Below are 27437 nucleotides of genomic sequence, written 5' to 3' on the forward strand. Positions count from 1 at the left end.
CTTCTCATCTGATAGAGCTCAGCCTGCCTCTCTGACTTCTTTCCCTCTGTCTTGGTGGCATGTTGTATCACGTGACCTGGGCTTCCCTGCCTGAGATTCTAGAACATGGACCCGTGAGCGGTGGCGTTAACTTGTTGGCGCCTAACCTGACCAGGCGTATTACATTCTGCAACGTCTGCTGTACTTGTTTCGGAGCTTTAAAAACTGCCCAGTGTGGAGACAGGTTATCACTTACCTGACTGGATTTTTGTCTTTTATTTTGGCTTCTTGATTAGGAAGTGGCCAGGAAGAAATTGTTTTGAAATGTAAGTCTAGCTGTGTGAGACACCTCAGTCACCATGGTTCTTCCAAGGGTTCTTGAGAACAAAATACGTGTGACCACCTTCCGCAATCGCATCCAGCTCCTAAGAGGATCTAATGAAACTCTCTGCACTGTCAGGAGAAGACTTTCACACCTAATCAAAGGAGGATTTCAAGATTTGGTTGACGTTTTCATACTTTTACCTTACGCAGGCAGATTGGTCAGTGTGACCTGTGTCTGGTCCTTGATGCTCCTTGTGTAGTTCACAGTACGGTTTGCTTTCAAACAGTTAACTGGACCTCAGTCTCAGTGCGTTACAAAGGACCTAGGGTAGTGTTTGGACACGCCTAGGCTGCTAGGGCCAGTGGCTCCAAATATTCTGAAGTGGTTATGATGCAGCCAATATCTTGCTGTAATATTCTCACGAAAAGTTCGCATGTTAGCTAATACTTTCTAAAGTTTGCTCTTGAGGACCTGGTATCTTTACTGTGTTTTCAAGAGTGAAAGAAGATGGGCTAGATAATCAGTAATTAATGGCCATAAATCGAGATATGAGATGTTTGAGGACTATCTACTAGTGCTAGTAAAATCCTCCAGGGTTGTTTAGACCAGCACCATACCATAAAACTTCCGGTGATGATGGAAATGTTCTCTGTGCTGGCCAGTGCGGTAGGTGCTAGCTGTGTGGCTTGTGAGCACTTAGTGTGGCTTGTGTGGCTGAGGAGCTGTATTTGATTTCATTTAAATGGGTAGTGACTGCTGTGTAGGACAGCACAGGCCTAGACCAGCCTTTCTCAACCTTTTTTTTTTTTTTTTTTTTGCGGTATGCGGGCCTCTCACCATTGTGGCCTCCTCCGTTGCAGAGCACAGGCTCAGGACGTGCAGGCCCAGTGGCCATGGCCCACGGGCACAGCTGCTCCGCGGCATGTGGGACCCTCCCAGACCGGGGCATGAACCCATGTCCCCTGCATCGGCAGACGGACCCTCAACCACTGCGCCACCAGGGAAGCCCTCTCAACCACTTTTGATTATTGCACCTCCCTTCTGCTCCGCAGGGCTTTTTAGATTTTTTCCCCCTAATTGTCTCCCCTACCCCAGTAAAGTTTTAATACCATGTATGTACTGTGTCTATCTGTTTTTATATTGCGGCTTCTAGAGGGCCACAAACCATTGTTAATAACACCCCCGCTGGGAATGCGTGGCCTGGACTAAGCAAGGGTTGGCATTGTCGAGAAGCTTAGCCCCACGGCAGTACGCGTTCCTGAACAATTAGAATGACTGCTAAGGCTGGTGGTACCTGTGAGTGCAATTAAGAACATCCAAGCTGAGTGAGTTTTTAGAGGTTTGTAACGTTCTCCACATCCTTATGGCATCACCATGTGTCAGTAATGGGCGGTACTTTTACAAAGAGGCAGGCATTTTAAGAAGTACAGTGAATCTGATCTAGTCAGAGGTAAGCGACCAGGAAGTTGAGTGATCTGGAAGCCACGTTGCGTGGACAGGAGTTGAGAAAAGATGTTGGCACTGGTGATGGAGTGTCTGAGTGTCTCTAAATCCCTCTGCAGCCTTTGACAGTGGGACACTGCACAGGAGGTACTTCATGGTCACTGTGAGTGTGCAGGCAGGAACTGGGCGAGGTGTCGGTGCCACGGAAGAAGTGTCTCTGCTAACAAAAGCTCAGGATAAAATGACTTCTGAGGACCCATTATGGCTGAGTTTAAGGTGATTTGGCTTTGTTCTACCCTTGGCCTCACTGGTTTTTTTTCCCTATCTATTTATTTATTTATGGCTGCGTTGGGTCTTCGTTGCTGCGTGCGGGCTTTCTCTAGTTGCGGCGAGCGGGGGCTCCTCTTCACTGCAGTGCACGGGCTTCTCATTGCAGTGGCTTCTCTTGTTGTGGCGCATGGGCTCTGCGGCATGTGGGATCTTTCCGGACCAGGGCTCGAACCCGTGTCTCATGCATTGGCAGGTGGATTCTTGACCACTGCGCCACCAGGGAAGCCCCCTCACTGTTTTTAGAATCACACAGAACCCCTTGTGCAGCAAGGAGTTGTGAAATAGCCAGCTGAATGTGGCCACTGAAGTTTCCAGTTTAACACTTGAAAGCTACAAAACAGCATGCTCTGTTCAGCTTACAGAGAATTATGATGGCTTCCTTTTGAAATAAGAAGTGTTTGTAGTTTTCTGTAGGTAAACCCCAGCCTCCAACCCAGTAACTGACACCTACTGGACCCTCAGCAGGTGTTTGAACTGAACTAGGTGTTCTTACCCCTAGGTCATGGTTAGTGACCACTGTTACTGAAAAAAATGGGGATACGTGATTGGACATGTTTAAGTCTGAAGCATGGAGGACGGATTGCAGGACATGGGATGTTTTAGTCTGAGATCGTCTGATCGACGTGGGTCAGGATCTTGGGAGCCACCCTCCTGGGGCGCACATGCCTGTACAGTGAATGCCCAACAGTAGAAGCAGAGGCAGGAATTCAAATTGTAAGTCGCTTAGTGACCCAGTGCCCATTTCTCAGTTCTGCTTTTTCTTCCATGGCATTGGCCATCGATCTTCCTCCAGTGACAGGTCTCGTGCCAGATATGACTCCACTGCAGTGTTTGCTGATGTACGGCACAGGGCCTCAGTGCTGGTGTACAGTGTGGTTTTAGGAAGCACGTCAGTGAAGGTGCGATTTGTCTTAGATGAGTAACTAGGACCTCAGACACATTTATGTGGGTTAACGTGCGAATATAGCAAAAGTCAAACAGGTAGTATGAGAGGCTGTAGTGATGAGAGTTGGAAAGTGAAGTAGTACTAGTTGACCAGGTACACGTTTTTATTCACTGTTAGAAAAGCCCTCATGTCATAATAGCCACTTATTGAGTAGATTTAATGAGCCAGATAGAGCTTTCTCTGCATTATCTCACTTGTAGGGGATGCTCATTTTTCACATGAAAGCACATTTAAGTTCACACAGCTGGATGTGCGAGATGGGATTTCATCCCATGGTTGTGACCCAAAGCCCATAGTCTTTGCATGGCCGTTGCACCTCCCCTGTGGAGGGGTGGCCTTTAAATTGCCTTGCTTGGTCAGTTTCTAGCCGTCCTTCTCTCCCTGGTGTTCAGTACAACCATTTATCTGCCTCCCTGAGAGTTTGGGAGCGCCCGCTTCTGACTGTCATTCAGTGGGGTTGTGAGCGCAGGTTCCTTAAGCAAACTGGAATGGGACGGTCAGAGCAGAACTATAAAATAGAACCTGGCCTGGTGCCTGGCACTTAGATACCCCGTGAAAATTTCAGTGTTGGAGAAGCCAGTGATTCTTGTTGGAAGAACTCTGGAGCCGGACTGCCTCATTTCAAGTCCTGGCTCCAGGGACTTTCCCTAGTGGTCCAGTGGTTAAGAATCCACCTTCCAACGCAGGGGACATGGGTTTGATCCCTGGTCGGGGAACTGAGATCCCGCATGACGCGGAGCAACTAAGCCCATGCACCGCAACTGCTGAGCTCTTGCGCTCTAGAGCCTGTGCACCACGACGAAAGATCCCTCCTGCTGCAACGAAGATCCTGCGTGCCACAACGAAGATCCCGTGTGCCACAACTATGCTATTTAACATAGGTAAATAAATATAAAAAAAATCCTGGCTCCAAGATGACTAGCTGATGGCCTTGGACAAGTTACCTTACTTTCTGTGTGTGTACGTTTTGAGTGCTAGGGAGAGGCTGCCATTTGAGCCCGAGCTGAATGGAAAAACATTGCAAATGCCAGGACAGTTCTCCCTGTGGCAGAGGCTGGTGCCCAAGGGGTGGGGACGCTTGCTGTGCGCCTCCTCCTTTCACCTGCCTGATGATTGGACATAATCTACCTGGGCTGGAGCTGAGGAGCAGCACCGAGGGCTGCGGAGGCCTCTAGCGGAGCAGCGCTGTGCGCGAGCGGCCGAGTCCCCTCTTGGCCCAGGCAGACCTTAGTGAGAGGCGGGGCTAGCCGCGAAAATGATCCAGGCCTGGGACTTGCCTGCTGGTCCAGGAGGTAAGACTCAGCGTTCCCAGTGCGGGGGGCCCAGGTTCGATCCCTGGTCGTGGAGGTAGATCCCGTGTGCCGCAGCTAAGAAGCCCGCATGCTGCAACTAAAAAAAAAAAAAAAAAGATCTGGCATGCCACAGCGAAGATTGAGCATTCTGCAGCTAAGAGCTGGTGTAGCCGTAAGTAAATATTTTGTTTAAAAAAATGATCCAGGCCTGGGGAGGAAACGGAGCTGCCAAGGCATTTCTTTATGTCTTGTGTAATCCGTCTAGATTTTTGCCTACTCCCTTAAACCTTTACTGCTGAAGGATCACAGATCACTGCACACAAGAAAGTAATGTCTCTACCTTTTAAGCGAGAGCACAGACGACAGTTAATACTGTGGCGGATCCAGAGAATGTGCCCTGGTGAGAATGGTCAACCAGGCTTTTCCTGCTGAGTGATGGGCAGGAGGCTTAAAGTCTTCATGTGAATAAGCGCGAGCCTTGTGCTTGGAAGCTTGGCATCATCCGTGCGGGCCGACCCTAGCGGAAGGCGCTCGCGGGGGCAGCCCCTGGACCCGTGTCTCCACCAGGGAAGGCTGTGCTCTCCAGGCCCGTGCGGGGCCCCGTGGGAGTTGTCCCCAAGCCCTCGCGTGCGGGGCCCCGTGGGGAGCGGCAGGTGCACCTGAGACGGAGCACCTTGGTGACGTTGTACTCCCGTGTCCCGCCTGTCTTGGCCCCAGGCCTGACGCTCCACCGTCTTGGTGACGTTGTACTCCCGTGTCCCGCCTGTCTTGGCCCCAGGCCTGACGCTCCACCGTCCTGCTTTCTCATCTCAGTCCCCTAGCACTTTCCCCTGGGCTTCCTGGGACTGCTGGGACTGTCTGTGAAGCTTACGAGGAGTTGAAAACACTGAAGCGTCAGTTTGGACACGCTGATGCTCCTTCTGAGGCATCGCGTGTGCAGCTGTTTAGCCTTGCTTTGGAAAATGTTCGGTGTTTCTGCCGGTTGGGTTCTCTCTTCTACACCACTCTTGTCTAGAAGTCCATATTTGTCCTGCCCTGCGTATTGTTTGTCTTCTTGCCACCAGGCAGCAGCCTCTAGGAGGCAAGGCCCACCAGCATCGTCCTTTGCACTCTCGTCCAGGGAGTGTTGCTGTTCCCGTGTTCGCACAGCGGTGCAGACTGAAGTCATAAATCCAGCACAGTTAACACTGAAACTTAAGATGTAACTAAGTACAACCATGTCTTTTAAAAATAGATTTGATTGCAAGATTACCCCAGGCCCTCTAGTATTGGAGGAGAGGGGAATATGATAAAATTCAACTGAGTTCATGTTTTTCATAGTCTTGGAAATCTCTGTAACCTATAACATGGAAGTAGGTGAATGTGAATCTCAGAATACTTGCTCCTTACCAGATCCTTGAGTCAGTTAAAGCAGTGGCTCTTGAACTTTGCAGAGTACAAACATTCAGCAAGGCAGGAAATACCACACGTCCTGCGCACTGCCCCCAGCCATTTACGACCCTCGTGTGGGCACCCTCTTCGGGCAGATTCCATTCTGGGTTGGTCAGAGATACTGGCAGTATCTCTGCTTTTAGTGGGGTTTTCCTACAGTGAAAGGTAACTATTACTCAGATTCTTTATCACATCTGTATTTTGATCCATGTCTGTCCTCCACTCAGTTAACATATTTGCCACTTAAAGACATTTTGAGCATTAACCAAGCAAACCATATGCTTAATTGAGTAAAGACCTTCTCTTCTTTATGTCGGGGTCACTTCAAACTTAGCATGTCTAAATCAAACATAATTCCCTTCCAGAAAACACCTGGCTCTTTTTCAGGGTTCCCTGTCCGAGGATGCTTTTGGTTGCATTGTGTGAACCTGGGTGCTCCGTGGCACGCCCCTCGTGTCCTGCCTCTTCTGAGTCCAGTTCATCGCTTGGTGCTGCCCCGCTTTTCTTGGCCCTGGGAGCACCTCCGTCCCCCTCAGTCTCGCCATGGCTCTGGTGCAGTCCCCTCGCCTGGAGGTTACAGCAGCCTCTTCACGTCCACTGTAGGCTCTCCTGCTGCTAAACACTTCCCCTCCCCCCGCGGCGGGCAGGTCGATGGCTTCACAGTATGGACACTGCTGTGTAAGAAGCGCAAAGGGTGGGCTTCTCAGTGCTCTGGTTTCAGCGCCCCGCCGTGGCCTGCTAGGTCCCCTGTGGTCTGGCCATCAACCCCCAGGTGTTCGTTTCTCCCTGCAACAAGGCGTTTGCATGCTGCATGCGCTGGTTTTCCTGCCAGGGAAGTTTTGGCGTGCTTCTCCACCTTCAGATCCAGATTCAGCCAGATCTTCCTGGAGGAATCCTTCCCTGACTCTCCCAGCTAAGGTAATTACCTTTAAAGTTAATTTAATATGTCTCGATCACGGTAGTCTTTTAAAGGAGTTGGGCACCTCCTTAATGTGCTATGTAATGAAAGAGTGTCTATCCCTACCCGTTGGGCCCTCAGAGTGTCCTTTTGAAGGCTTCTAGTAACATCTTCCTGCTGAGTTCCCACGTGGAGGTGGTGGTTCTAGATGGAACATCAGACCAGCAGCCTGTCTGCTAGTATCATTACAGTAGTAAGTCTCACTTGAGCACACAGGTTATGCGTTATCTGCAGACCACGTATTTCAAGCTGTACAACCCCAGTGTCTCACAACAGACGGCACCTCTGCATGGATGGCAGTGGCGCTCCGTTAGAGGACCGCAGTCCAGGGCGGAGAGCCTTTCGAGGACGGCGGCAGAGGTGAAGGCGGTCTTGCAGGTGACTGTCGTCGTGTCCTGCACTGCCCGCAGGCTTCCACGTGGTCAGAGAGCCATGCCCTGACGGTTGACCTCTTCCACCCAGAGGGCCCTGTAGAGCCCCGTCCTCCCCTGGCAGTGCGGGAGAGTGTAGCGGACACAGTGGAGGAAGGCGTGAGTCTGTCCTGGGCTCTGGGGAGGTCACAGGGAGCTTCTCAGTGAAGGTGGCATTTGACCTTAAGGGAGTGAGGAACAGCTCACCACAGACAAAACCTGGTGCCCTCGGAGTTTATAAGCAAGATTTAAGGGTTTAAGGTTATTCTGAAACAGTTGTGTTGAATGAAGGGAAATTGGGAACTGGACAGTGGAAGGGCACAGGAGGTGTGCTAGGCCAGGCTGATGACTTAGGGGAGAGGAGAATGTGCAAACAAGGCAAAGGCCGGTCACAAGCCAAAAGGAGGCCTAACTGCCTAGATGCCTGTTGTACATTCAGAGGGAGTGATTGTCGTGCCCAGTTGCTGAGTTCTGTGTTCCAGTCTAATCCAGTCTCCATTCCTAGAACACCAGCACTGTCCTGAGCGCCCTGGAAATGACTGGATGATTCCACAGAAATGGCTTTTGGCCTCCTACATTTTTCTCTCCTTCACTTCCTTGTACCTGCTTTTGGTCCCTGTACCACCTGATCGTGGAGTTTCAAAACATCTCCAGTTTCCATCTTTCTTTATTGGTGGGACATTTTTGCTACTGTTTGAAGTTATGACTTCAGTTTTAGTTCTGTAGCCTTTAAAACGTTATTCAGTGATGCTTTCTTTTGCCTCTCCCCTGGGCTTAGAACTTGGAAGCCATTTTCATTTTTAACCCAAGCCAGTCTGTCACACCCCGTCCTTTTTCCTCTTTCTTGTAGTAGAATACTTCCTAGATTTGCTAATAACCCTTGGGTCGTTAAAGTGGCCACGCTTCAACTCCCATCCCCAAGGACACGCTGGCCACCCTTAACAACACGAAGTTGTCTCAACCTTCCTGCTTCCCCAGGTGAGATGAGCGGTTAAAATGCTTATTAGCCTGGAGACAGTCAGTAGTGAGCTTGCAAGGGAAGCAGCTGGTAATGAGAGCTTACTACATGCATCAAAATGGTCTGTTTGAGCTCAGGCCTCTGGGTAACTAGTCCTCCTTCACGCATTTGTGACCTGTGTTCCCCAGGCCCGTCAGGCAGACCTCTCTTCTGTACCCAGCATGACTTCCTTCCTTCCTTCCACCTCCTGGCTGGGAGGTGCTGTTGAGAGACGTTTTTTGTTTGTTTGTTTGTTTATTTATTTACTTTAACATCTTTATTGGGGTATAATTGCTTTACAGTGGTGTGTTAGTTTCTGCTTTATAACAAAGTGAATCAGTTATACATATACATATGTCCCCATATCTCTTCCCTCTTGCGTGTCCCTCCCTCCCACCCTCCCTATCCCACCCCTCTCGGTGGTCACAAAGCACCGAGCTGATCTCCCTGTGCTGTGCGGCTGCTTCCCACTAGCTATCTACCTTATGTTTGGTAGTGTACATATGTCCATGCCTCTCTCTCGCTTTGTCACAGCTCACCCTTCCCCCTCCCCATATCCTCAAGTCCGTTCTCCAGTAGGTCTGTGTCTTTATTCCTGTCTTACCCCTAGGTTCTTCATGAGAGACGTTTTTTATTCACCTTACAAACATTTTACGGCTGTTTCCTGATACTTCAGAACCCTTGCACAGTGCCTTTTAGCCACTGGAATGGAAGTTGTCTTGGTGGTATTACTGGCTGAAAATTCGGATCTCATTCTGACTTTTCTCTTTCCTTCTTAAGCTCCTCTGGGATCGGAATCCAAATTCATATTTGTGTCACCTTTTTCTCTCTCAAACTGATATTAAAAGAAGTTACCTGTGGGACTTCCCTGGTGGCCCAGTGGTAAAGAATCCGCCTTACAATGCAGGGGACACAGATTTGATCCCTGGTCAGGGAAATAAGATCCCACATGCCCTGGGGCAGCTAAGCCTGCGCACCACAACTGCTGAGCTCCTGGCCTCACTAGAGCCCGCGTGCTGCAACTACAGAGCCCACGCGCTCTGGAGCCCGCGCGCCACAAGACACAGCTAGAGAGAAGTCCGCACACCGCAACGAAGAGCCCGTGTGCCACAGCAAATATCCTGTGTGCCACCACTAAGACCCAGTGCAGCCAAAAATGAATAAAATAAATAAATAATAAATCTTAAAAACAAAAGTTACCTGTTCTTATCAAAACCCTAACATTTTTTGCTAGACATTTCTAACCTCAGACGTCTGCGGTGGCAAAAGTAACACTCCTGCTTGCCCCGCAGCCAGAGGCTGATTATCACAGATGGCCAGAGATGATTACCAAGCCTTAATCTGGGATACATCTGCCAGAACAGTTTGTCAGATGTTTTTGTTAATGAAAACAAATGTATAAAGTCTTGATATCTCTTCCAGATATTCCCTGTGTATTAAAAGTGTGAATTGCATTTACAGTTTTTACTACAGGAAATCTCAGGTGTTATGAACCTCCCTGCCTCCCACCAGTGACTCAGCCTCAGTTATCATCTCACCCTGTCTTTGGCTGTGCACGTGGTCTCACCCTGTAGGTTATTTGAAGCATGAAATGCCGTCACGATCTTGGTGATCAACCCAGTGTAGTGGCTGAGATGAAGGCCTTTGTAATCAGTCCTGGGCTCCACTCTTATGTCTGAATATTTTTAGAAATGCAGTGATCACTTATGAGCTTCTGTGTCCTCATCTGTTAACTGGGACTTCAGCCCCATGGGCTTGTCCTGAGGATTAAGTAGACGACCTCGCGGAGGCCTGGGGTGCAGTTCATTAGCTGTAGCTGGAATTTGCTTCTTGCTGTTTCATGAGCTGTACCCTTCCACTCTTCAGGTCCTAGTCTGCTTCCTCAGTTTGGAAAGTTAAAAAAGAGTCTGCCTACAACAGACGCTACTGTTCAGCTTGACGACCAACACGGTAATATTACGTGAGTTCAGATGCCTTCCCCGTCTCTCCACGTAACCTTCTTCAGAACTTTATCAGCAGACATCGCTTGCCTCCCTCTCTCGAGCCTTGAAGTCCATCAGTTCGGAGAGCGAGAAGACGGCTGGGTTTCTCTAATGGTCAGGAACAGAGCCCAGACTCTCGGAAGGCAGTGGGATGCTGGGTAAAGTTTAGAATGGTACTTCTTTTCTGCTCAGAAGCTTACAACTTGGCGCAGTCTGTGTCCCAGTGTTGCTTCCTTCGCGATGTTATATTTAGACCGTGCATGCAGTAAATCACATTCTAGTAGGTAAAATAGGCAGAGACCATCAGACAACTGAGAAATACATGGTGGAAATGTTTGACTCTCCTAATGTAAGGAGTACAAATAGAACCCGCTGACCCTCATTTGTAGCTGTCTATCTGATTAACAGTGATTTGTGCCAATGATAGCTGGGGGTGGTGAAATTGACATACTAGTTCATTGCTGGCACGGGTGGAAATAAAGTTATTCTGGAAACTAATTGGTCAGCGTATTTCAAGGGCCTTTCAAATACATGATTTAGCTGAGATATAACTCATTTGTGAGTCTGATCAGATTGTATACATGGGTTCATCTCATTATAACTAAAAGCAACCACTTAATAACAAAGGAGTGGGATTGTCCATATCCTGAAGTATTACCAGCCTTAATAACGTGGGGAGATAGTTAATGTAGAACAAAATGGGATGCAGAGTTATGAACAGTATGATCTCAGCTGTTCGAAGGAAAACTGGAAAGACTTATACCCTGATGCTAATAGTGATTGCTTCTAAGAGCTGGAACTGTGTTTGGCCTTTGTCTTTGCTTCATTCTTTTGTACTTTTCTGAATGTTGTACAGTTCAGTACTTTAATGGGGGCAGAAAAGTCAACTGTCTGGTTAGGCGGTAGCTGTTAAAGGTAGGCAGCTTGGAAACACAGACCAAGTAAAAACATTAATGGACTATAGAAAATCAATTGGTTTAACTGTCCCAGCTTTGTTGAACCTTTAGCTCTTGTTCAGATATTTCGTGTCATCGTTAGTTTTGTATCAGACACACATGCAAACCAGAACAGCAGTTTTTGACCTCACGTCACTGATTTTCCAAACCTTGTGTGTGCACCTCAGTCCCCAGAGGGAGCTTTTTAAAATGCCTGGTTCCTGGAGAACCAGGGGAAAGCTGGTATTGTATTGATGAGTGGCAGGGCAGTCAGGTGTTGGGTCTGGGCTTACCCACCTGTTAACTCCAGCTCTACCACTTGATTGCTGTGTGACCTTGGACGTGATGACACCTCGTTCAGCGTCATCCCCTGCGTTTTACACTGTTGTCTTGACGGCTTTGCAGACACTTTGCTCTCACCTCCTTGGCCCTGCATCTCCCTACAGGGCCTCACCTCCACTTGAGCATAGTCAGCGTGTTTCTGGTCACCAGGCCAAGTCGTTCTACCTCCACGAACTCAGACTTGGCGGTGGCCCGCTGACCCCCAGCTTTCTCTCTTCCCCTCTCCAGCCCTTTATCCTCGTTGCCCTCCGCTGACCCCTCTCCGTCAGTCCCTTTCTGTCCTCACTGACCCTGCCTAGCCCAGAGCTGGGGACGGTGTTTTCCTGATGTTTTTACCTGCTTGGGGCTTCCTTGTTTTGTCTGCCTTTATGGCCAGCTGGCTGCTGTGCTTCAGCAATGAGGAAGGCGGCAGCTCCAGCTGATGGGGGGAAGTTCTGGTTTTTGATTCATTACACGGGAAACACTGTACGTGAGGGAAAGAATCGATTCAGCGTATGGAATAGTTAGTGTTCTAAAAAAATGCTTCTTCTTCCAAGGAAGAACGCACCCCAGAGCACACTGATCAAGTTTGGTTTGATAGCAGAAGGAAGGAAGTGTGTTCGAATATATCTTATTCTAGAAAGGCTTTTAGAGAGCTTCCTGGATTAATGGATGCTATCTAAAATGTTCATGTCCAGGCAACAGGGGTTAGGGACCTCATATAGCTCCTTCCGTTCTCTCTGCCTGCTTCCCTTTCTCCTGTAAAAGTGTAAAAGGGAAGTGGTCTGTGCGTTGAAGAATGGTTTTCCACTTAGAAATTTCTAACTTGGTAGGATTTTTAAAGGTAATTTCAGTCTTCAGAAATTCATGAAGATGGTGGTGGAAATGGGTAACAGAAAGCAGGGGCTGCCAGTGAAGGCTCTAGAGCCACTGCTGCTGGTGGCAAAAGTTGTGTTCAAGGCTTCGTTGGGTTTTATTTTTTTCTTAGCTCTTTTCTAGAAACAAGTGCCCCATTCTTGGTCCTGGAGAACATTAAGTACAAAAACATAGCTCTTAGCTTCTGCCAGTTTGAAGCCGTCAGCGTCCTGGTGAAGCCAGCCGGGGGTTTCCTCCGGGCCGGCGCCCTGCTTGCAAAAGCCCGACTGTTCACAGGCACCGGGCGAAGAGGAAAGTCTGCCTTTAGGTGCGCCTCATGGCGAACAGGAATATTCTTGCAAGCAGAAAATTTACCTGAAAAATCAGCAGGTGAACATTGTCCTCCAAAATGGATATAGCTTTTTGAGTTTAAAAGAAATGCGCTCTTCACATGAACATAAAGAAAACGAAATCATTTGGAATCCCACCACCCAGAAAAACCTGCATATCTTGTATGTATTCCTTTCAGCTTCATACATAGCCATTCTTACATTTACATCTTTACTCCGGTGGGAATCTGTTGTGGAAGATGAGGTTTAAGGATGTTAATTCCGGCTCTCACCACTTGGTAAATTGTTCATCCTTTTGCTGCTAAATTTTGTAACGCTGGACCTGCCGAAATTGTTCCTTTCTGGACTCTCTTCCGTTTATTCCAGCCCGTGGTGTTCATACTGTATTTTTGTAACATACTTTCCAAGACTGTTAGGCAAATCCCTGTCATTACTCTTTTTTTGAGAGGAATGGGAGGGACTCTTGTGCATTTATTTTTATGAATAAAATTATAATTACTTCATCAAATTCCAAAAAAACCCCCTTGGAATTGTTTAAATGAGGAAGAATTCATATCTTTACATTAAGGCTTCCTATTGGAGGTATCTCTTCATTTATTCAGATTTCTTTGTCTCAGTAAAATTGTCACTTTTCTCATTTAGATGCTGTATGCTGTTAATCACTGCAACAGTGGGTGCAGAGTACATTTGGAAGATCCTTCAGGAAAGTGAATTAGCAAAAGTTACGGAAGTGTTTATACTTCTGACTCAGTTACCCCATTCCTAAACAGTACCCGTGGGTTAAGGTGGACGAAACCCTTTCCCGTGAGTGAGAATTGGCCCTTTGTTTAACTTTCTAGCTGTTTCCCTGGGAACCCCACTAAAGGCAGCGCGGTTTGTGATAAAACGTCTCCTGGTTGGTGATTGCATCTGACAGATGGGGAGTGGCTGTGAGTACCTGATGGGCCCCAGGCCCACTGGAGCACAGTGGCTCTCGCGCTGGACGTGTCCCTCGTGGGGAGCCCCCCAGGAATGAGGGCTCAGAGTCAGGGTGGTGAGTCCAGGCCACCTCCCTGTGCCTGAGCTGTCTGCGGTGTGGGCTGTCGCGAGGACAGCCAGCGATCCGTGTTCCTCAGGGCCGGCGTGGCCTGTGATAGTCACGTGAGTTTGAGCCTAAGAGACCTCCCCAGGGGCATTGCTGCGGCCCAGGAAAATGACCCCACAAATGGAAGTTCAGAGCTGTTTCTTATGGCGTTGTTTTTCCCAGATTTTTGATATATTAAACAAAAGGTAGGAATGGCTATTAAAATGCTTAATTCACTCAAAGAAATATTAGACACTGAGACTCTCATGGAAGCAAGTACTGGAAAACAAGGCTAAATAGTAACATGGGAGAGACAGAATACTGGGTTGTGTGCGGGGCTGGGTGAGCTCTGATGGGGACTTGGGACTTCCCGGCTGTGCCCTCCGCTGGGTTCTGGGGGTTCTGTGACTGGGTGTGCAGGTGAGGAAAGACGCTCATGCGGCGTGCGCTGCTGCCCAGGAGGGTCAAGGTGGCTGCCCGGGCCCACGTGCCACCGCTGTGAGCAGAAACCTGAGAGGACACAAACGTGAGGTCTGTCATGTGGGAACAGGATGGGTGAAGTGTGTTTCTTATTTCCTCCTAATATTATGAAATAATACTGGATGCACCGTGAGCCTTACTAAACCGGGTCATGGAAGTCCCTTTTCCCATTCTCAAAATCAGTGACTTAAACATTGTTTAAGAATTTCTTTGCAAAGCTCGCCTTCTTTTCATACCTTTCCTTAATTTGCCCTTTGGATTTGAAACTTGTCCCAACTGTCATAATCTGATCTCTAGCCCAAAATATGGTACCAGACCTTGGGGTGAGACTCTTAGGTTAAACTTTGGTCAAGGTAGTCCCTAAGGAGGAAGGTAGGGCTGTGGATCTCGTGGGTGATCATGGGTGATTGGGGGTGTGTACCTCTAACTGCAGAGAGAAAAAACCAACACCAACCCTAGATCTGATGGATGACTAAAGGAAACAGGCAGAACTCGGGCTTGTCTTATGCCGCCCCCAGCTAGCACTGGTGGGCGCCTCATAGACAGAAGCTATGTCTGGACACGAGGCTTTGGGCTCTGAGACAGCTTGCCCCGGGCTAGGTCGTGGTGCCTGCTAACTGCCTCTGCTTTGACTCCTGTCCCCACACCATTTCTGAAGCCGTGGAAGACACCACTTTCAGGCGCGTAGGGCTCGCCACCTAATCCTGCCCTGTGGGCACTAGCTCGTTCTGATACTTTCCTTCAGTTTCCTTGTGATGCCACCAGCTGAAAGGGAACAGTTGACAGCCAGGCATCTGGAAGCCGAGGCGTGGAGCTGAGTTACCGCCTGGGCTCTGCGACTTACTGCTTCTCTCGTCTGGGCCTGCGACTTACTGCTTCTCTCGCCGCCTTCTGGACTCTGTTCTGCTGTTTATTCATCTCGGTTTTTGGCACACATGAAAATCATAGCACCAACATTTACTAACCACTTAACTATATCCTAGTCAGTGTCCTGAGCATTTTTCTCATCCAGGCCTCACATCACCCATGGGACGTATGCCAACAGGTTAAATGACTTGCCCCGGGTCACACAGCTGGAAAGTGGCAACGCCGGAGGAGCATGGGATCGGGATTTGCATGCTTAAGTCACCCCCACCGTAGGTAGGCAGTGCGGTCATCCTCACCTTCAGGAAGCCAGGTGGATAAAGGTGAAACTAAAGGTAGCTTTTTTCAGACCCAGTCTTGACTGTCTTGTCTTCCCAAACTATGGAAAAATAACAGGCTTTATTTAACCCACATCCTTACCTACTTTGCTTAAGTATAAACACTTAATTTCCCCCAGCTCCACTGAAGGTAGGAGTCGGATATTGCCCCGTGACTGTTAGTGGCAGTCTCCTGCCGTGGCTGTTTCAGCGTCTCCCGAGGACGATGGCCAGGGCTGGAGGTTCTCAGAAGGCATGGGTGTCATTTCTGAGGCTCACGTGCAGTCATAAATTCCTGATTCTAGGGGCGGTTGCAGCTCTCCTGGGGATCAGCTGCCTGAGGAGTGCTCCTCTGGTAGTTGTCAGTTAAGCCACTGACATCGGGGGCCAGAATTTAGGGCTCCTGCTCTCTTGAAAGTTGTTCATCTCCTGAAAGTTACTGGGTCAGGCCCTGAGGACTGAGGGGCAATTAAGACAGGAGGCCGGTCTCAGTAAGTAAATTGACCACGCGGTCACGTGGTGGCAGAGTTGAGCACAGATCGTATTGTCTGGTCGAGGCTGGGGAAGGCTACCTGGAAGGCTTTCTGGGGAAAGGTGGTCTCAGGAGCTGCGAAGTCAAATATTAATTTGTGCACTAACCCAGTATTTGATAATCCTCTCCTTGGCACTGGAGAATAAAACCGTGGGGAATAAAACTGTTTTCACAGAAATTATTAGGAAAGGGAGAAGAGAAATGAATATAATACATTAAAATGTCAAGTACAGTTTATCCTTGAACAGCACGAATGACGCGACCCTGCTTGGTTGATACCGTGGATGCAGGACCGCGGATGTGGCGCCGCGGATGCGGAGGGCCGACTGTTAAGTTAGAAGCGATTTCCAACTGAGTGGAGGGTCAGTGCCCCTAACCCTTGAGATGTTCAAGAGTCAACTGTAGTGGTAAGTACTCTGAAGAAAAAATAAGGCAGAGTAAAGGATAGACGGCAAACGGGGAGAGGGTGTTCCACTTTACTTCAGATAAAGTGGTCGCCTCCGAGGAGTGATCTTTGAGCAGAGACCTGCCTGAAGCAGGACCCAGCTGTTGAGTAAATGGAGCATTGATCCAGCATCCAAGTGGGAGAATCATTCCTTCAGACTCCTCCCAGGGGCGGGAGGCCCTGACACGCTGTGTGGCCGAGCTCTTGGGTCCAGAGTTCCAGTACTGATACTGTGTTCCGTCGAAGGCCCTGGACGGCGGGGAGCCACCTGCAGAAGGGCTCAGGCGCAGTGCTCTTGGGGCTGCCGAGTAGTTTTGTGCCCAGGGAGGTGGTCCCCCTGGGTGTTCCCATCCTGCTTACGTGCGTTCTCCTCTCTTCTAGCTTGAAGGATGACCTCGAGGAAGAAAGTGCTACTGAAGGTTATCATCCTGGGAGATTCTGGGTAAGTGTCCCTCCTAAATTTGAGCCAGCACACTGGCCTGGGTTTAAATTTCACCCGCTTGGAGCTCATGCCCTCTGTGCTGACATTTGCTGCTTCTATCTGTAATAGCCGTGGCATTAGGGCCCTACGTTTCCGTGCTCTTGGGAGCACAGCAAAAATCGGAATGACCCCTAGTCAGGTAGTCCTTTGTTCCCCAATTTGGGGCATGATTTAGGGAAAAGGGTGGCTGTTTGAACTCAATTAATGATAGTTTCACGGGGGCTTCCCTGGTGGCGCAGTGGTTAAGAGCCCACCTGCCAGTGTAGGGGACACGGGTTTGAGCCCTCCCTGTGGCTCCGGGAAGATCCCACATGCCGCGGAGCAACTAAGCCCATGAGCCACAACTGCTGAAGCCTGCGTGCCTAGAGCCCGTGCTCCGCAACAAGAGAAGCCACTGCAATGGAAGCCTGTGCACCATGAGGAAGAGTAGCCCCCGCTTGCCACAACTAGAGAAAGCCTGCGCGCAGCAGTGAAGGCCCAACGTGGCCATAAATAAACAAGCAAACAAACAAACTTATTTTTTAAAAAAAGAAAAAAAAAGAATCCGCTTGCCAATGTATGGGACATGGGTTCGATCCCTGGTCTGGGAGGATCCCACATGCCGTGGAGCAACTAAGCCCGTGTGTCACAACTACTGAGCCTGCGTTCTAGAGCCCGCGAGCCACAACTGCTGAAGCCCATGTGCCTAGAGCCCATGCTCCACAGCAAGAGAAGCCACTGCAATGAGAAGCCCGTGCACCGCAACGAAGAGTAGCGTCTGCTCACGGCAACTAGAGAAAGCCTGCATGCAGCAAAGAAGACCCAACGCAGCCATAAACAAAGAAAGAAAATATATTTTTAAAAAAAATTCATGGAATCCCTTTCCCAAGCTGGTTAGACTAGGGAGCGCTGTTTATGTAGGCTTGTTGCTGTTGGCGCCGTGTCCACGAGATGGAGGCTTGGGGTGCGCTGAGCAGCACACGCAGACCCCCGAGACACTGTGGGCTTGGTTCTGGACCGCCGCAACGAAGTGCGTATCGAAGTGAAGGGAGGCACGGGAACTTTTTGGTTTCTCAGGGCATCTAAAAGTTAATGTTTGAACTATACTGTAGTCTCTTAAGTGTACAATAGCCTTATGTCTAAAAACAGTGTACAAACCTCAATTTAAATGCTTTTATGGCTAGAAAATGCTAACCATCATCTTAGCCTTCAGGGAGTCGTAATATTTTTGCAGTAGTAACATCAGAATCACTGATCGTCATAACAAATATACTAATGAAGAAGTTCGAACTATTGCGAGAACTAACAAAATGTGACACAGACATGAAGTGAGCAAATGCCATTGGAAAAATGGCCCCAATAGACTAGCTTGACACAGGGCTGCCACAGACCTTCAGTCTGTGAAAAGCATAGTTTGCACAGAGCGCATTGAAGTGGGGTATGCCTGCCTCCTCCTCCTGCTGTGCCCGAGTCGGTAGAGCCTGGGACCGGAGAACTGGGTCCGCGTCTTAGATCTGCTGCTGACTGCCTAACTAGCTAGTTCTTTCATCACTGTTAAGATTCAGGGGGTTACGGGGGGAGCTTTTCAGACTTGGCATCTGAAGTGACCCATGAAAACTTAGACCAGAGGCTACATATTTTTAAAAACAATATGATAATAAATGCAGGTGCACGTCCTTATTCCAAAGTTCTTTTTAATAGGCAGTGATTTTTCTAGCGTGGCTGGCTTTTTTAATCACCCGAGGAGCCTTTTAACAATTAGCATTTGCCCAGACCAATGGGTAGGACCTGGTTGGCAGTGCTTAAATACACGCGCACTCCTCTCTCCCTGTCCCCGCTTCCGCTCACATACATTCTCCTGGTGCCTCTGGTATGCTGTCAGGATTGAAAGTACTGCTTTTAGCCTGTGTTACCCAAACTTGCCTGATTACACATTTCCTGTCTTTTCCCCCTGGAAATTCTGGTGCACGTGACCAGGTGGAGAACACTGCCTTGGGCTGTTTGTATTTCCAGGTCCCCTCTGCATGTGAAATGCATGTGTTCCTTTGTGAAAAGGAAGGTATTACTGGCTGTGAGGAAGGCTTGCGTTGTCTTTGGCCTGTCCTAACTACCTCATCACCAAAAAAAATCATACATTGTCTCTTGCTGAGTTTTCTCACTGGAAAATACGTCTGAAGGAGCATACTTTGAGGTGGATTCTGGTTTGGTGGAATACTGGTGCTTTTTTCTGCTTCAGATTTTAAACTTGGAAGCAGCAGATAGGTTAACTGGCGTAAATGTCTGCTCGGAGCCAGTGGCTTCCTCTGGCTATTTGCTTGGACTGAACAGCAACCACTAAATGGAGACACACCCAAGGCGGCAGAGATATTTTTGGACTAGTGGAGCGAACTTACTGCTGGGGCTTCTTTTAGAAGGAGAGTATGTGTTGGCATGCTTCTGGAAGGAGAGAAATAACACTAGGCTCTACCCACTATACCAGAACCTAGAAGCAGCTTTTCTAGATCTGGCCTGCATCTGTACCCTGTGTTTTCGTCCCAGGAGAAAGCATGTCGTCAGGCAAGTGAACTGGGAAGTTTTCCTCCTCTGATGGGGGTGGGCAGGTTCCTTCCAAGCTGCAGGCGTCAGAGCCAGTTTTCAGTGCCTTCCTAGTTGACTTACACTTGTGGTTTTTCTCCAATTCCAGAGTCGGTAAGACATCACTCATGAACCAGTACGTGAACAAGAAATTCAGCAATCAGTACAAAGCCACAATAGGAGCAGACTTCCTGACAAAGGAGGTGATGGTGGACGACAGACTGGTTACGATGCAGGTAAGCGCCCGTCTCGCCTTGGCCGGCCAAGCCTTGGTCATTCCGTCTTTACCCGTTTTTCATGCCTAGGCATCTTCCCCTCCCTGTTCTTTAGATCTCACTATTAATATTCATGGATAATTGGCTTATGGGTAGGATTGCCAGATAAAATGCAAGACATCAAGTATGTCCCAAGTACTGTGTGAGACATACTAAAAATTTTTCATTTTTTTCCAGAGTTCAGATTTAACTGGACTTCCTGGTTTTCATTGTTTTTTTGCTGTAAATTTGGTAACCTACAGGTTCTTGTCTCATGTCTCCAAAATGTGTAACTTGTCTCTTTCCTAATACCCTCGCCTAGTTCTTCAGGCCAAAAAAATCGTTGTGTCTCTCCTAGGTTCTTACAGCAGCTGTTAAATTAGTTTTCCTGCTTTTCTGGCTTCTTGTAATCTGTCCTATCTGTAGCCCTTAAAGTTGTGTTTCTATTAAGCCAATCTGGTTTTTCATGTATCAGCTTAATCTGATTTCAAGGGCTTCCCTTTCAACAGTTAGGATAAAAACAGATTCCTTCACATGGCTCTTTGAAAGCCTTCACATTCTGGCTACAAACTATTCTTCACTTTTTCATCTCCTGCCAGTCCTTCCGAATCACGTGCTGCTCTTACAAAGCTGTAGTTGAACGTGTCTCTCCTTGCTAGGCCCTTTGGTCACAGCTGCACCCATCCTGAAGTCGCCAACTTTCAGCCCAGGTGTTGTCTTTGGAAGCTCCCACCTCCACACCAGTTGTTCCTTACTTTCTCTGCTAAATGATGTCCTGGGGAGACTGAGACATGGGGGTCCTAGCGAGCGCCGGGCTCGCTGAAATGTTTGGATGGTACAGGTTGCAGATATTTGTTTACATGTGTTGACCTCAAGCTGTCACATGCACCCAGGGGAACTCAGACCTCCAGGATGGGGCTAATGTGGCTCCCCCATACCGCAGGCATACACACAGAGGTGCTCAGTGTACAGCTGGAGGTGGGCAAAATAGGTCAAGGGGATTAAGAGGTACAAACATCCAGTCATACAGTAAATAAGTCCTGGGGAGGTAATGTATCGTCGGCAGGATCGTAATAACTCTGTGTGATGACAGATGGTAGCTAGACATCGTGGTGGTCCTTCTGTAACTTACAAAAATAAAAAAAAATCAGTGTCCGTACACCTGAAACTAATATAATATTGTACGTCAGTTATACTTTAATAGCAAGTGTGTGTGTGTGTAAAACTAAAGTTTGAATAGGCCAAGCTTGAGAGAAAAGGAAATTACCAGATAACAGGAAAGAAGAGAGAACTGAAAGGTCATCGTAAGCTCAGGGGCTCCTGCCGTGGTGATCTGTGAATTTATAACGGGGACTTGGTTCTGTCTGTCATCACGGACAAGAGGCGTGAACTGCACAAGGTGCGGGCCCAGAACCCCCTGCACACATAGACACACACTCATTAGGACCTTGGAAAGATGGGAAAACAGGACCCAAAACCTCAGCCCACGCAAGTGGCAAAGCTGGCATGTGCGGTGCAGGCTGGGCCTTTGCTGCTTGCTTCCTGGTTGGAGACTCCCAGTCCCACTGTGCCCGTGTGTGGATTCTCAGTTTCTGCTCTGCCAGGCACAGAGAGTTTAGTCTGGAGGATCTGACATAACCCTCTGTCACTCCTGGCAAATACAAAGATAAGACCACCCTATAGGGACAGAGGATGAGCTCGAGGGGGAATAATGGCCTGCAGAAAATGCCCACAGTGACTAGAGATTTCTTGGAATGGAAACCATAAATGAAAAGGGGCACTATAAAAAACGAGGATATGGGAAGCTTAGAGCTTCAAGAAGTGAAAAGACAGTCACTGAAATCAACTGAGCAGTTAAACCTCAGATTAAACATAGCTGAAGAAAACAGTAAACTTCAAGATTAAGCTGAGCAAATTACCTCAAGAGTAAACTCGGAACTGGAGTGCCAAAATTCAGAATCCTAAAAGCAACTGGAGAGAGAAGACAGCTTACAGATAAAGGAACAGCAGTTAGATAAGTTCTCGGCTGCAACAGAAAGCAGAAGGGAAATGGGATGTCTACAGGGTGCCGGGGTCAAACGCCACCTGAAGATTTCCCGTGTCCCGTAGCAGGAGAAGCAGATGGAGAGCCACGCTGTGGTTCTGACAGCCAGGTGGGCTGATGAGAAGCGAGACTCTGTCCCTCCTGGCTCAGGGGCCATTCTGATAGAGCCCCACAGGTACCATGAGCTCGGATCTTGGAGTTTGCCGGAGTCAACCCCATCTGGAGAACCCAGGGCACCAAAGCAGAGTCTGGAAAGGGTGGGAGAAAAGAACATGGTCCTCAGGTTGAAACAAAAGGCTGGCCCTTGTGCTCCTGCGGCCAGTTTAAAAGACTAGAATTAAATGAAAACCATCGTCTCCGGACAAAGGCGTCATCATGTTGGATCTTGAGGAATCCTCCCCTGTTTTTCACGGGCCTTCAGCACTTGCAAAAATAGATAATTCAGATTAAGACAGCAAGGCAGGAACCAGTGGAAACCCCCCTGACCATTCAGAGTGGTCTTTGTATTTAAAGAAACCAGGCAATCTTGTGTATCTGTGGAGAAGAAACTAAGCAGGTGGTGTAGGTCAGTAGAACTTCTAAAAATGAAATGCAATAACCACAGTTTGGAAATATAGAGAGTGTTTTTAGCAACAGATAGGATACACCACAAGAGGGCTGAAAGGAAGAAAAATGGTGGGAAATGGGGAAAAGAGGTAAAAAACAGGATTCAGTGAGTAGGTCGCTTGCACTTAATTTTAATTAGTCTCAGACGAGCGAATAGGTGAAAGGTGTTTGCTGAGGATTTTTCAGAACTGATGTGGCACCACATCCACAGATTCAGGAGAAATACAGAAGTCTAGAAGAATCATATGGAAAAAAAATTCTTTTAAGACAAACTTGAAGGCAGCCAGAGGAAATAGAATGACCTGGAGGAGCAGCAGTGAGGCTGCCAGTGGGACTGGCAGGCTGTGGAGTGTGAGCCGGGGCTGTCAGCAGGGTGTTCTGGGCCCTGGAAACGCCCGCCTCCAAGAGAAGGAAAGTGAGCGCCTCCTTAGGCTCGGGCAGAAATCCTAAGAGACGCACTTCAGGCGGAAGTGGAAGGGTCTGAGATAAGATAAACTGAGATAAACTTAATTGTATGCATGCATCTGTGTTTAGAATTATGACCCTAATAGTAAGAGTATGTAGCTTCAAACCAGTACAAGGAAACCGGGATTGGAACTGTGTAATTTAATGTGTGGGGAAAGATGAGTGACCGTGTGCATTTCTTAAGTTTCTTACGTTGTTCAGGAAGAAGCTAGAAGTCAATCGGTATTAAACATTAGATGGAGTCAAGTGTGCATGAAAAACCTAAAGGTAACTTATGAAGCCACAGTAATGTAAACAGTATGACACTGTCACAATGATCCCCAGATCGAGGGGACGGAGGGCACAGAAACAGGGCACGCCTAGCTGACACTGGGTAGGCAGAGGGGGCTTTGCGGAATGGGGAAAGGACAAGTCAGAGGACAAGTCGTACTGTAAACAGGCCTCTGGGCCGGCGGCTTTCCATTTGCTGAGGAGTAGCCAGAGTGTTCAACACCTGAATGGAAAAAGCATGAAATGAAAACCTGTAAAATGAAAATACAGGTTCTTTTGGGATTTCTTAACTTGAGGCATTTAAAATAGAGAAAGCACAAATCATAAAAGGCTAAAGATAGTAGACCACAGTAAACATCTGAATAACAAGATTCTAAGTAACGAACTACAGACTGGGAGAAACTGTTAATAATGCCTAATAGGATCCATTCGGCAGAATGACCTAGTGGGTAATAGGCAACTCTCAGAAGAAACCACGTCCTGTGGCCTGACGTCAGGGAATTACCAATTTAAAAGGCTGACAAAATCGAGTTTTGGCTAGAAGTAGAATATTCTCAAACCGATGGTGGGAACATATCCGTGCAGCCTTTCAAATGGAGACTTTTGTTGGCTCTCCAACGTCACACACACACATCCCTGACAAGCAGCCAGTCTGCATCTGGGTTCAGAGCCTAGGAAACTGTGGGCCCGACGACAAGTGAGGAAGAATGCTCACTGCAGCCTCTGTGCAGTCACGAAAAACTACGGATAATGTAGAAGACCAGGGAGTCAATGGTGGTGTTTTAAGGCAACGGGATACTGTACAGCTGTTAACATCTGGAGGAAAAACCAAAAAGATGCAGAGGATCTTGTACATAATATATGTAATTATGTTACGTACACTGTCTGTGTGACACAGGTCTCAGGGGCCGCTTACTTCTTCGGGGAGAAGGGAATGGAAGGAAGGCTGTGAGGAAGGGCTGACTCGCTTCCTGAAGAACTGATGTAGAAACAGTAGTGTTAATAGTTGTCACCTTGGAGTTCTGGGTAGATAGATATATTGGGTGTATTTTGAAGGTAGAAAATAAAGTATTTCAGTTAAAATATTACAAATTTTGAAAGATCATAGCCACAAGACTGTACTTCTGTAAGTGTTAAGTTAAATTAATTTTGGAAACTTGCTGAGAATAACCCCCAGTTTTTCAACTTTTCTTTTTAATTCCTTACTTTGCCTTCTCAGTATCTGAGTTCCAAATACCCATTTGGTTCCGCCAAGAGTCATAAAGTTCCTATGTAATTCTGCTCTTGGGATCCTGTCCTAAAGAACCAATCAGAAACACAGGAAAGACTCTCTGTGTTAAAGCTCATTACTGAGTTACTTATAATTATGGAAAATTGGCAGCAATATTTTTTTAAAATGAGTGAAGTGGTTTGCTGAGTCTGTTGGGCAGAGTAAGGATGTGCGCTCTCGCCGGGGAGGGTGCTGTGTGTTTTGTGGGGCGGAGAGGAGTGGCCTGTGCACTGAGATTCCAGCTGCGTGAGTGACCCTGCAACGCGGGCACCTAGAGAAAGATGTGTGCTCGTGAAGACCTCTGGGTGGGAGGACACCAAGAGTTTCGGGGCATTTTTTGGCTTTTGCTTTACTTATCCAGATATTTACATAATGACAATGTTATTTCTCTAATGGGAATTTTGTTGTTGTTGTCCAAGCCTATATTTAATTGTTTATAATTTTTTTCCCCTGTGTTTCTCTTTATAGAAGTCGTTGTCAGTTTTTACCTGCTGTGACAGAGTTCTTGATTCTCCCTCCACCTTGGTCTTCTTTTATGGGAAAAGGCTCTTTTCTCCACTCAGGGACACGCATTCAGGGTAGGACGTCGGACAGCAGGAGAGCACAGAGGTGACCCTCACAGGGTCCGGCTGCTGCCGCGCTGTCCACAGAGACCGTTTGTCCGCATGTGTGCTCTGCTGCTCACGTGGGGCAGGGCGGTGCTCTTCCCTGCCCACTGAGAGCAGCCACAGTCTTCGGCTTTTGTTTCTTTCATTGCCCTTCAGCCTTATCATCACTTCTTGTGGTTCCCAGCGGCTGCTTCCTTCCGCGTAGTGTGAGCACTGCTAGGCCCCGCGTGGACATTACCACAGCCTCCTGACTCCACGCCTGCAGGCACGCTGAATCCCCGTGGCCACTAGGACGTGTCCTCTTCAGGAAGGTTCTTCCCAGAGTGCTTGGAGCACGTGTGGGCTCGAGGTTCCCGGGGGGCGGGGGGCGGGCAGGGGTAGGCTGCCGTGGTCGGGCCCCTTGCGGCCAGAGCTGTGACCCGGAGTCTGTGTGCTGGTTGTGGAGGGCCCCCATACGTCGGAAGAGAGGGCTGCATGGGCCCTGCAGAGCTGCCTTCCTTGGAGGGTAACCTCTGGGCTGGGCTGGGCTGGGCACTCTGCCTCGCACTGATGGGCGACCACAACAGCCCCCTTCCGCATGCACTGTCCTTGGCCTGTCTGTGAGCCAGAGTTTAGCCTGTGTAGTGGCACTGCTTTATGGGAACTTCTTTAAGGGGTTCTAATGCCGCCGTTTCCAGCTTTAGATATTTCCAGACAATATTTAAGTCCTGGCCCTGCTCCTGTGTGCCATGATGTTGTTTGAGCCCGTCCCCAAGGGAGAACCAGCCTTCAGCATTTGCATGTTACGTTTCAGGGCTCCTTTTGGAGGACATTCTGGGCGGTGGCGTGGGGTTTAGAACATCAGGAGTTGGGTAGTATTAAAGAAACGCAGATCTCACGGTACTGTTCTGCACCACCCTTGTGTGTAGCCGCTCACTCTGCGCGCGCATCCTGTGCGGTGAGGCGCTTCCTACCTGAGCTGGAAGCTGTCTGTGGCCGTGCTGGAGTTGGCATGTCCCCGAGTGCTGTGGGCTGCCTGGGAGGAGCTTCGGGGCGGAGCTCAGCCCTGCTTCTGCAGAAGAAACTGTCGTGGCTCAGTCCACACTCCATGTTGGTCTAAGTCGCAGGCCTTCGGTTCACTGGCTGGTGCTTTGGACATAAGGTTGAAATTTTTTTGGGTTATGAGGATTTTCCGGATTCTCCTGTTGCTCTGAAGCTAAGTGGTTTCCTGCAGACAGTGGAGCCAAGAGGTGAAGACTCCTGTCAGCTGGAAGTAACTGCGAACCGCTTTGGACCCCGGCACCGTGGCTCGCTGCGGGTGTGTGGCCATTCTGGAGAACACTAGTCCTCTCCAGGCAAACCGGGGGCCCTGTTGGGATCTGGGGCGTTGAGGAAATGCATCCTTGCTCTTGGACCTGGTGTGGCAGTGAATGGTGGGAAGTTCTTTGAGCTGAGCGCCTGGTGGTCCATTGATGAGAAGCGACTTCGATCTGTCTTCCTTGGTGTATTCTCGCATTGCTTGTCCCTGTATTCCTCTCTCCCTGTCTCCTTCCCACCCCTCCCCCTTTTCTGGTACTTTTGTTTCCTTTGTCTCTTAATTAAGGTATAATATAACTAAAACATTGGGGTTTTTTTAGGTCAACTTTATATATACAGTACAATGCATACATTTAAATGTACAGTTTGGGAGTTCCCTGGTGGTGCCGTGGTTAGGACTCGGTGCTTTCACACTGCCGTGGCCTGGGTTCAGTCCCTGGTTGAGGAACTGAGAATCCCGCAAGCCGCACGGCACGGCCAAAAGTAAAAATAAATGTACAATTTGATGAATAATCACTTCCCTAGATTTCCATCACCCCCAGAAAGTCCCCAGGGTACAGAAATCTTATGTTTACATTCAGATTTTCCATAAATATCTACCCATGTGGCCACCACCTCGATCAACGTTTCTTTAGCATCCTCCAGACGCATGGGACACGTCCACTTACACTGCTGTCTGTCGGTGTGCTCTGGACACTCGGGTGCTGAATTCTGTTCCTGATGAGTCCTGAAGTGATTGTCTCTGGGGGGGCCCCTGGCATCCTCCACACACCCCACTCCTGGCACTCCGCCCCAAGGAACGACCGTTCTGTCTCTCGCAGATCTGGGACACGGCCGGACAGGAGAGGTTCCAGTCTCTGGGTGTGGCCTTCTACAGAGGCGCAGACTGCTGCGTGCTGGTGTTTGACGTGACTGCCCCCAACACGTTCAAAACCCTCGACAGCTGGAGAGACGAATTCCTCATCCAGGCCAGTCCCCGGGATCCTGAGAACTTCCCCTTCGTTGTGCTGGGAAACAAGATTGACCTCGAAAACAGACAAGTAAGTGCCGACGATGCCGGGGGTCATCACTGTGGGGCTTGAGAACCTGAGAACCCGCCGTCGCTGGGGTTAGGGCGGCTGAGTCACGGGAAGGGCCTTCTTGTAAAGGGGCGGCTAAGTTTCGGATGACAGGTGCCGTTTTTAGATTTGACTGGTAAGAAACTATATGCCGCAGGGATCTACACCCCATGTCTCTGGCTGCGTGTGCCCCATGCGGGGGTGGGTGTGGGAGACAACTAACTAGCCACCTGCCCAGCCCTTGGAATGGGGCCTTGTTCCCTAACCTGTAAAGACC

The 27437-nt window shown here is 48.7% G+C and overlaps 1 protein-coding gene across 2 annotated transcripts in view; it reads left to right on the top strand.

The window, feature by feature from the left end:
• RAB7A (RAB7A, member RAS oncogene family) overlaps window positions 1-27437 on the top strand; it is a 69381-nt gene that overhangs the window by 36305 nt on the left and 5639 nt on the right. The window contains exons 2-4 of one of the 2 annotated variants that reach the window (XM_065884897.1): window positions 16637-16697; window positions 19399-19525; window positions 26924-27142. In XM_065884897.1, coding sequence (XP_065740969.1) covers window positions 16645-16697; window positions 19399-19525; window positions 26924-27142 — 399 coding nt within the window. In that variant the 5' untranslated portion in view covers window positions 16637-16644. The remainder of the gene's footprint in view (window positions 1-16636; window positions 16698-19398; window positions 19526-26923; window positions 27143-27437) is intronic. The other variant, XM_065884898.1, reaches the window with a different exon arrangement.

The sequence above is a fragment of the Phocoena phocoena genome, chromosome 10 (assembly GCF_963924675.1).
Source record: "Phocoena phocoena chromosome 10, mPhoPho1.1, whole genome shotgun sequence".
NCBI lineage: Eukaryota > Metazoa > Chordata > Mammalia > Artiodactyla > Phocoenidae > Phocoena > Phocoena phocoena.